The 11,456-nt window shown below is 41.4% G+C and overlaps 1 protein-coding gene across 1 annotated transcript in view; it reads right to left on the reverse strand.

Annotated features, from left to right (window-relative positions):
* Positions 1–5,540: 5,540 nt before the first annotated feature.
* Positions 5,541–11,456, reverse strand: part of LOC130550034 (caseinolytic peptidase B protein homolog) — an 18,294-nt gene continuing 12,378 nt past the window's right edge. Inside the window, exons 5-7 of the mRNA XM_057327372.1 lie at positions 11,393–11,456; positions 9,265–9,362; positions 5,541–7,543 (exon numbers count right to left, since the gene is read on the reverse strand). The exon at positions 11,393–11,456 is cut by the window's right edge and continues 65 nt beyond it. Of these exons, the coding sequence (XP_057183355.1) occupies positions 7,355–7,543; positions 9,265–9,362; positions 11,393–11,456 (351 nt within the window). The 3' untranslated portion in view covers positions 5,541–7,354. The remainder of the gene's footprint in view (positions 7,544–9,264; positions 9,363–11,392) is intronic.

Here is an 11,456-nt window from a genome sequence, read left to right on the forward strand (position 1 = left end):
TGTATTATATTGCATTTTGAATGTAATATGACAATGGAATGTACTAAATGGGTTTAGTTTTCACAGATATTAATGTATGCAATATCAGCAATAAATATTCTTAATTTTTCTAAAAAGGAAACAAATTAGTTGTTCATTTTAAGAGACCTGTCTTGTTTTCTCTTGTATATTTACTATTGCTCCTTAATAAAGAAAAAGTATTTATTATCTGAATACCAGATTAATCGATGGAAAATCAGTAGAATACTCGATTACTAAAAGAATCGATAGCTGCAGCCCTAAAACAGACTATAAATACCTATATGCAATATTAATTAAGTAAAACTTTAAAATTCTAAAGCAGCCCCCCGGCCAGGCAAATAGTGCAAAAGAACAGTATGCAACGGTGGTGAGGAACTCAAAACTCCAATCGAGAAAATTTCTGTGACATGAAACGACTCCTAATTCATTCAAATAAATAACGTAAAACTACATAAAGTAGTATTATTAACTGACTAAAGTATTACACATGTGAGAATTAATGCATGCATTTTAAAGTTAGACTTTGAATTTTAATGTCAATTCCACTATTGGATACATTACACAGTATTTAGTTCAATTACATCAGAAGTAACTGTCATTAAAGGTGTCCTGAACTGGGCTTGTTTATTGTTTTATACTGTTGTCTGAGGTCTACTTATGACGTTCGTGTGGTTTTTACATCAAAGACAAAAACATAAAAATCAATAAGTAATAGGCTATTTTCTACCCGGGTTTTGAGGCCATCTCGTCAAACGCTTTGTTTTTAAGGGCGTGCCGCATTGAAGACTTGGAAGTAAACGCCCACTGCTATGATTGGATAGCAGTTTGCGTAGTTATCTTAGTTGGAGCCTTCTGTGAATTTGGTTATACACGTCACGTTAGGTTACACAATATCAGGACATATAAAGCGATCTCTAACAAAGCAATAGTGACGCATAGCACAAACATGTTTTACTCACGTAAGATTGCTGCGCCATTCCTGTCGGATCCAATATTGACTGCACAGCACTGCTTTTTCATTTTAGTCTCTCCACAAATGCAGCGCCTTGTTCACAAAGGAATCCACGGTGAAATGACGTGAACAAATGCTCAATGTTTCACCCACGTGAGCAGGAACGTACTTAAAAATAAACTTCAACCACGCATTTAATATCAGAATCTGAAGGAAGCGACTGTGTTCTTCTACAACCAGGCGCTGCACAATGTTGCATGTTTGTTGCTTGGTCGCTCTAAATAAAAATAACAGTGAAACAAGTCCTCACTTTTGCACACGAGGGTTGCCAGATCTTCACAGAAAAAATAAGCAAATAATGACAAGTCAAAAACGAACCTTAAAATGCAAATTGTTTATATATTTTATAAGACCAAAAATTCTTAAAATCTGCAACAGACCATTTATTAAGACCTAAGTGCTGAGGCTTTTTGATCTAAGACCAAACAACAAGCATAAAAGCGCTTATTATTAACAAACATGGCAACACAGCAAAAGAGCACTGTGTGATGGAGCCTTCCGAGCATAAACACAACACAGCGCATATCAGCAGTTTAGTTTAAACTGACGGACAAAACGAATCTTTAGCTGAAAAATATGTCGCTATGGTTACCAGTTTGTCAATTATCACAAATGCGGGAGTGTGTACAATGTAAAGTCATTTGCGAACCAGTGGGCAGGGCTAGAGAAGTAGTCGTTGATATTCTTCTGTGGAGGCGGTGTTCAACCTATCTATGACAGATGCATTCCAGGACCTGGCGTTCACTGGGCCTGGTGTCAATAACAGTTGTCATTTCAGTAACAAGGGCGTTTTCAGTTCTGACACTTACAGGATGTTCACGTGAATACGATTCCCTCTTTAACAACAAAAGCTCGGGTTAAAATTGATGTCTTAATTCACGGCCCCTTTAAATAAATAAAAAATCAGAGTAATCCTTTACTTTACTTTTTCAAAGGAAAAGTAATTAAATTACTGTAACTAATTACTTAGTAACTAGTTACACCCAACACTAGCACCGTCCTACGTCAATTACGTAACACTGAATGGCATGTTTACATAGACACCCAATAAACATAAATGTGCATGTATAGAATTCACCACAAACCTTGAGCATCAGAACACATTTCCTGCTAAAAAAACGAAGATGAATGAAACATGACAGTCGTCTCTGAATAACATGTCAACACAACTTCATCTTGCGAAGTAAGACAGGAAAAAACACATCTCCAGCATGTTTTATATAATCCAGATAATCAAACACACATCACATCTAACAAAACCGTTCACAAATCAAAGCAAAGAAAGAAATCATTTTTACTGTAAGATCTGTGTGTTATTACATCCACATCATTTCAGTATCATGATGTCACTGTCTGTCAAAAACACAACATTCATAACACACAGCAGAGATTCAGTGAGTACACACATCTCTCCATCTTCATCTTTTCTGTTGTTTAAGACAATTATCAAATACACAATCATTATCACACAATGAAGTCTGACGGGGAACACAAACGATTTGTCCCATACACATCACCTCACTGATCGATTAACAAACACCTCTCTCTCTCTCTCTCTCTCTGTGTTCTGTATTTATTAAAGGTGTATGTTATTGTGGTTTAACTCATATCTGTCTCTCTGTCCTGGGACTCGTATAAGAGAGAGAGATGAGCACCCGTGTGTCCGATTCACACACGCACGCACGCACGCAGGAGAAAAAGCAAAGCAAAGAAAAGTATTAGAAGAAAGCCATAAACGATATTGTTAAATGAGGACTGGAGAGAACCAACCAGACGCAGGAAAGACAACAACACAGGAAGTGTAATTCAGTTAACCAGCATCTTCTGAGCGCACACTACAGCAGCTGTGTAACACACACACACACACACACACGCGCACGCGCACACACACACACACACACACACACACACACACACGCACACACACACGCACACTCATCTGCAGTAATCAATTATCTGCCTGCAGACACAAACTCCAACAGAGAGATAAACAGTGTTTACATGTAAGGAAAAACACACACACAAACGTGCACGCACACACACATGTCTGGTTTACTATCCCCGTGGGGACAGTCCATAGGCGTAATGTTTTTCAAACTGTATATTCTATCCCCTATCCCTAACCCTATCCCTAAACCTAAAGATCATAGAACACTTTTTGCATTTTTAGATTTGTAAAAAATATTGTTCTGTACAATTTATAAGCTTTTGTGCCCATGAGGACCTCAATTTTGGTCCCCACGGTGACACGAGTCCCCATGTGTTGTGTGTATTCAGGTCTACAGGTATATGATAAAAACATCCTCATTAGATCATAAAGAGCACTGAACCTCCAGTGATGACGTCACAGTGATGTCATGAGGAGGTAGAACATTTTGTAGTATAAACAGTGCGAGTAGTGCGTTCACACTGAAAATCCTCAAAAAAGAAGTGCACTTTAATTAAGTACTTTAAGTGTGGAACTGTGGACACTTCACGCACTCGACGCTCGCAGTTACGCTTATGCGTAGTGGAAGGGAGGCGGAGCTATCGGACGCTGCTTGAGCAAAACAAAAACTTGCGCTCGTCTGAGAAACCGATATACTTCCGGTTAGTATGAAACCGTTTAGTGTTCCATTTGGGACGATACTACCCTTCTAAATCCATAAACTACATGGTTGAGTGCATAGTATGTCATTTGGGACACAGCTTATATCACCAAAGAGTCGAGAATGTCAAGAGGCGAAACTCAACAGAACGTTCCATTGCAACACTCGCGGTCAGTAGCAGCCCTGCGTTTCCGCCATTTTGGGGTGAAAGCGACTCGGCAGTCCAATAGGCTTTTGCTGTCGCAATGGCAATATATCAGCTGCTTTTTAAAACACAAATCAATATTTTAAGCTGAAATCCAACCTCCAATCCCATCTCTAGATATCATGCGAGTTATCAAGTATTAGCATAATAAATACGTTATTAATAAACAAATTAAGGACATGCATCAGAAAAATTGGCAATGTTGAACAATACAGTGAGGGAAATAATGATTTGATCCCCTGCTGATTTTGTTTGCCTGCTTACAAAGAAATGAAGGGTCTATAATTTTTGTGGTAGGTTTATTTCAACGGATAGAGACAGAATATTAAAAAAATCAGGGAAAATGTTATATAAAGGTTATAAATTGATTTGCATTTCAGTCAGTGAAATAAGTATTTGATCCCCTACCAACTAGCAAGAATTCTGGCTCCACAGATTGGTTATGTGCCTATATGGACCACAGATTAGTCCTGTCACTTTAAGAAAGTACTCCTAAATCAGCTTGTTATGTATATAAAAGATGCCTGCCAACAGAATCTGTATCTTCCAGTTCAACCTCTCCACCACCATGGTCCAGACCAAACAGGTTTAAAGGATGTCAGGGACAAGACCTGCACAAACCTTGAACAGGCTACAGACAGAAGCTCGGTGAGAAGGAGACAACTGTTGGTGCGATTGTTTGGAAATAGAAGAAATACTAAATAACTATCAAATGCCCTTGTTCTGGAGCTCCCTGCAATATTTCCCCAATGGGGTAAAGATGATGATGAGAAAGGTTAAAGGTCAGCCCAGAACTACATGGAAGAAGCTTGTTCATGATTTCAAGACAGTTGGGAACACAGTTAACACGCTATGCCACAATAGATTGAAATCCTGAAGCACCCGCAAGGTCCTCCTGCCCAAGAAGGCCCGTCTGAAGTTTGACAATGAACATCAACATGATTCAGAAAAGGTTTGGAGAAAGTGCTGCGAGGCCAAAATGGACTCGTGTGTTTGGAGGGAGAGAAATGCTGACTATGAGCCCAAGAACATCATGTCTACAGAGAAGCACAGTGTTGGAAACATTCTGCTTTAGGGCTTTCTCTCTGCTACAGGTATACAGGATGACTTCACCGCATTGAGGGGCTGAGGGACGGGCCAGTGTACCCTAAAATCTTGGATGAGAACCTCCTCCCCTTAACTAGGTCACTGAAGATGGGTCATGGATGAGCCTTTAACATGACAAAGACGCAAAACATATTGCCAAGACAACCAAAGAGTGGCTTAAGGAGAAGCACATTAAATGTCCTAGCCAGTCTCTAGACCCTAGTCCTATAGAACCTCTGTGAAGGAGACGAAAACAACAGAGGAGTGGACTAAATGTATCCTGACACATGTGCAAACCTGCTGACCAACTATCAGACATGTCTGACCTCTGTGCTTGCCAACAAGGGTTTCTCCAGCAAGTACAAAGTTATTTTTCCTCGGGGATCAAATACTTATTTCACTGACTGAGATGCAAATCAATTTATAACCTTTATATAACATTTTTTCCCCTGATTTTTTTTATATTCTGTATCAGTTAAAATAAACCCACCATAAAAATGATAGACCCTTCATTACTTTGTAAGCAGGCAAACTTACAAAATCAGCAGGGGATCAAATAAATATTTCCCTCACTGTAAATGCGTAGTTGACGAATAAATCGTGTGACAGCTAAATTTAGAAAACAAACTGTTAATATTATATTATTTTATATTGTTAATATTCATGTTTATAATATAAAACAGTGTAAGAGAGATTTTTCTTCCATGTTTTTCCTCATTTTTGCCGTCACACCATAAAACAAATTTGCATATTAATCTGTCAAATACCCAAATTTTATTGGAAAAAGCTAATAGTTCATTATGGTGTATTAATGGAAACCATTAGAATTGGGTTTCTATTGTTTTTATTCGGCAGGACTTGCTAAAAAATAGAAACCCAATAGAAACCATCAGAGAAATTCATGGTTACAAATATGAACCATTAGCTTTTCCCATTAAAACCCATTATGAAATTCCTTTTTGTAGTGTGTTTTTGGCATTATTCCAAAAAGATTTAACATTATTACCATTAAATCCATTACATTATTGTTCTTTTTTCAGCATGGTTCTATAAGATCATCATGTCTGTAGCGTGTTCCAGGGGATTAAAACCTACAGTATACTGTATATTTCAGACCTAGTGGAGAAATAGTAACTAATAATAGTAATAGTAAATGTGTAAAGTTGCATTCAATGGAAAACTCAATAAAGTAGGCTAAATAGTTGGATTCCACAACTGATAACATAAAACAATTATAAGACAATACAATTTACATTTACTGTAGGTGTCATAACATTTACTGATGACTTCATTTGAGAATTTTCTATTGCACTATTCTGTATGATGTCACGCCCTATGTTGCATGTTGTGGTGGCGCTGCCATCTTGAGAGGCTCATTCTCCACTGCTATTATTGTTTTGACATGTACAGTTACTTGTTTCATTTGATATAAGGAGAAATCGAAAGTGAAAGAACCAGTGGATTTTTCTGAACGACTCCGCGTGATGCTATTGCAGTTTTTAACGCAGCAAGACCGACCTACCATAGTTATATTTCAAAACACTGCATTGAACGCACGAGCAGCCATCCTCCCAAGATGGCGCAACATTCAACACGGCGTGACATAGCTTCACATTCTCTATTGTCCAGGTGGCATTTTCACCCCAAAATGGCAGCCGTGCTACCGAAGCGCTTCCCACTGTTTCCCAAAAAGCACCAGAGTTTCGCCTCTTGGTCTCTACACTCTTTGATTTCATTCTGAACACTTACTATTATAAAAGCTAAATGTGTTGAAAGTTTGTGACACCTCATGCTCCTTGTGTTTTAGAACATGATTCATTTATGCTGAACATGAAAAACAACTAGAACCTCAGATGACCAAACCCAGCAGATCCTGTGACACACATGGGTTTCCATCACTCTGGTTTTATTTGCATTTTGAAGTTTCGCATCAGAAACGAGTGATAGAAATGCCAAATTTCGAATTAAAAACCCTTAATTCGCAAAAAGTTTTTACACTCGCTTGAGGTGGTTTTTCATTTTTGCGAAAAAGGGTTAATGCGAATAATGGGAGATGGAAACTAATTTGCCGAATAAATTCCTCCAAAAAGTCACGTAATTGCACTATGAGACGGCCGGCGTAACCTGACTAACCAGAGGACTGATCTTGTGTCACAGCATCAGAAATATTGTTACGGTCATTCTAAATGCCTGAGCAAAATCGTCAAGTATTTCTGTAATTGCCTCTTAGAACTGTCACGACTGTGTTTCCAAAACAGCAGACATCCACAAAAGCACCGCATTTATTGTGTTTCGTAATCGTCTGCTTGCGCAAGTATTATTCTATATGAAAATCATTATATTCAGTGGCTTCTCTTACTTTTCTTACTGATATTTAGTGCCAGTTTATTAGGAAGTGACGGTTGACTAGTTGGATGGAAACGGTGCTTATTCGAAAATGTTTTATGTGATATTCCAATTTTGCGCATAAGCTAAATTCACAACTTTGGATGGAAACCCGGCTTGTGTGTGTTTACCTGAAGCGACAGTATTGATGGCTCCCTCTTGTCCAATGATGTGCTCTTTTAACCTGCGCTCCAGTGGAAACCTGCGTCTCTCCTCAGCCTCTCTCTTCTGCTGAACCTCCAAAAACTAAACACACACACAGACATCAAAGTCAACACAACATGACATATTCACACGATTCATCGGATTCAACTCTAATGTGAACATGACGTGATAGTGTGAGGCCTCTCACAATAATATGATTGGTTCTTTGATCTGAGAGGCGGGACTTCCTGTCATGCACCCGCTCTCACCTCCACACTAAACTACACAATGTGTGTGGTTATTATCTCTCTCTCGTCTGTCTGATAGCTGATGTCTGCTGACAGGTGTACTCTAAAATAAACAAAAAGTCCTTGTTTAGATAGATAAGTGTGTGTGTGATACAGGATGATCATGTTCTCACCTGCAGCTCATTCAAACTTTACATTCTTAATCCAGATTACAGCACACACACAATTCTTAAATAGTCCTTTATTCATTTCGCAATATTGTGATTTGATTATATCTAGTGTATAGGCTCAGAGATGAGGTATTTTTGTGTGCAAACCCCGGAAGCGAGTTAGCATTTTAGGACTTCCGGTTCCATCGCCCCAAAGTCTATGGGTTGTTTGAATGTGTTTTTGGTAAATCGACTGAAATAAGGTCTGTGGAAAACAAAACCTCTAAATATTTTCACCGTTTATTCTTCGACATAAAACACACCAATTATAACCCGCTTGTGATTTTGTAAAGCCTTATTGTGTCTTAAAAACAGCGGTTGCTAACAAGTTGGTAAAAGCGACTACTTCCGTTGGCGGGGACGTTAGACGTCATCATGCACATAAAGCTCACAAATAATGCAACATGGGCACAAATCTCTTAAAACGTAGATGCGGATTCATTCAAGGAGTAATTACTCACCAGGTAATACACATTTTTAATGACGTTTGAAAGAGGTGTGGGAGGCTTGCCCTGTGTCTCGATCAGCTCCCGAGGTTGTGAATCAGTATATGGTGTACACGGGTTCGAGCACTGGTAAGGACCCTGGCTCACTTCACATTGGGACACCGTTCACTTGTTTTCCTGTGATGTGACTGTTTAAGGGGCCATTCACATTTCGCGTCTAAAACCGCATGGAAAACGCGAGCTTTCTCTCTTCAAATGACACGCGCGGCACTCCGAAAAGTTGAACTATATCCATGTCGATGCGGCACCGGCACGCCTAGAAAAATGTGGGAAATATGAGTGAGCCAGTGTACATCGGATAAAAAGTAGTGAAAAAATGTAGGGAAGGGGTTGTTTACTCAGAATTCGGAAAGAGATAGGGGGTGAATTCAGACACAGGGAGCAGCGATACTCCCTGGATTTTGCGGTGCATTGTGGGAATTTTTAGGGAACGAACGTTTCAGTGCACTGGGAGGATTTTGCGAGCCCTTAAAATGGCCGAGTCCCTGGTCAGTGCCCTGACTACTGAACAAGGGAGCTGATCGAGACACAGCCTTGGTGCCGGTGACGTTGATATCGAGCGACCTTAAGTGTAGTCTGTTTGTAGCATCGCGTCAGCTTTCTTCTTCTGCCGACTGTATTTTGGCTTCAACAGTAACAAATGTGGTGTTCGTTTGTAAAGACGATCTTGATAGACAAAACGTCGTAAACCTTTGTTAATCACAGAGCTTATTTTTTGCGCTCTTCCAAAAGTCTTTGGGAATAACGCATGGGCTTTCGGGCGAGGGAACCACTGCAGCACTAACTTCCGGGTTGGCCTACAAAACCATGTTTGTTTGGCTCGGCACACGAATCCATTCAGAGATGTTTTCGTTTTTTACCTTGGTCTCCCACTCCTTCAAGACGTTGTGCATCTCTCCATCTTTAGCGTAGGCCAGTGGAGCGTGTCCCAGTGTGTTCTTCCGTAAAGGGCTGGCACCTGCAAGCAGAGAGCCAGAGGTCAAAGGTTAAGACGGGGCTCTGTGGTCAAGCGGTTGTCTCCATCAGGGGTCTGTGTGAATGGAGCTCACTCAGGGGTCCGCAGCATCCGGACATCAGCATGTGTGTGTGAGGGTCACATTATTAAAACACAACAGTGTGCTGATGATCTCACACTGTGTGTCAACAATTAAACACACACATCTTCACCTGATGGTCACTTTCTCTCTGTTGTGTGTGTGTGTCAGAGCTGATGTTTAGCGTTGCCTTTTGCCCTGACCTGCACCACCCGTCAAACACACACGTGCCGATACAGCAAAAAACACGGACACACAAAACGTGTGGCTCATCCCAATATCACGAGTGTTGACACGCTGTAATGCAGCAAAGAAACAGACAGAAATAAAGCCATCGCTCCACATTAAATGACACACAAACTCACTCAACACAACACCACGTTCCTTCCCTGCTCCAAAAATACAGTTTATCCACCAACACAGAATCGATATCTGTACACCGGCGTCTTTACGGGCCTGTTGAGTCCCCGGGCATTGTGGGTAATCGCCCGGATTATTGATAAAACCTTAAACGTGTCCGTCTAACAAATCTCAATCGATAGAGGACGAGCAAGAGAGAAAAACTAATAAAGAAACGCAGGACAGCCGTCTCGCTGCCGTACGGCGAGTCTCTCTTTCCGCTGTAATAAATAGCATCATTTAGTGGCCTAATATCACACACGACTCCCTGCAGGCTCCGAGCGGCACACACACGCTCTCTGCAGCTGGTGGCAGTGGGGCGCTTTGACCCTCGGGGGTCAGGGTTCACGGCTCGGGTGATTAGTCACGTCGGGAGTCGGGGACGGGCGCTCGGATCTTCCTCGGGCAGGGTGAGCTCTTCTGGGGCGCGCGCGCACACCTCCAGGACAGCAGTGACGGATCGAGATGCACACTGACCGCTCGTTCAGGTGGGAAATAAAGCGTGTCACCTGCCCGCAGGTAGGACGTGCGTCTCCCAGGCCTTCGCAGACCGGGGGAAGCGAATTGCTGAAGAATGTGGCTGGAAGTTAAATGGGAAAAAAAAGCGTCGGCGATATGAAAAATGATGAGAGACGTTGTGAGACTAATGTCGTGTCCTGAACAGACACGAGACGGCAGCGATGCGTCTGCCTGCACTGCAGTAAACCTGCAGCACGATGACTTTAGTGCTGACTAGGCGGGCAGCGCACTAGATATGCAACAAAATGACAGACAGAGAGAGTACTGTATTGTGCTGCTCTCTCTCTCTCTCTCTCTCTCTCTCTCTCTCTCTCTCAGAGTCGTCGAACGGTGATGATGTCTTGACTGTGATGGATACGGCCCGTCGTCAGATGTGGCGCTGGCCTGTCTGAGGGGGCGTGGCTTAATTCCACCAAGCCTTCTGGGTAATGTGCTCCACGCCATAATCTAATTGCTTGGCATCAAAATAAGCCGTTTTGTGCTTTGTTTTGGCTCGTTTCTGTCACTTCCATAGAGAGAGAGAGAGAGAGAGAGAGAGAGAGAGAGAGAGAGGTGGTGTGTGTGTGTGTGTGTGTGTGTGTGATGTGATTTGCATGAGTTTGTTATTATAGCCAAAGGGCTGATGCGCACACACTTCACATGCGTGGGTCACAGAACCCACAGTTTCTCTCTCCAGAGGTCAAAGGTCAAGCTTGAGAGCCTCAGGCTAACAGGAAGTTGTTTATCAGTGATACAATACAAAACACAAACTGAAGGTTTATACACTTCCTGAAGAATATGTGTGAGGTTTTTGCCTAAAACTCAACATCAGAATACAAATGTGACTGAATGTGCAGTAACGCCCAAGAGTGATGTCACACTTATTTCATTCATTTTATCTTTAATAATGTAATGGAATCAAAAGCAAAGACGTCACTTTTGGCCACTGCTGTACTGTACTGCCATAAACATCTTTTGATCATTGCAGTCTCTTTATTTCTTGTGTGTGTGCGTGTGTGTGTGCGTGTGTGTTGTTATGAGGGTCATGTGACCTCACCTGCGTCCAGCAGCAGACGGACGGTCTGCAGGTCATCAGCCAGAACGGCGTAATGCAGCGGAGT

The sequence above is a fragment of the Triplophysa rosa genome, unplaced genomic scaffold (genome assembly GCF_024868665.1).
Source record: "Triplophysa rosa unplaced genomic scaffold, Trosa_1v2 scaffold221_ERROPOS574315+, whole genome shotgun sequence".
Taxonomy (NCBI): Eukaryota; Metazoa; Chordata; class Actinopteri; order Cypriniformes; family Nemacheilidae; genus Triplophysa; species Triplophysa rosa.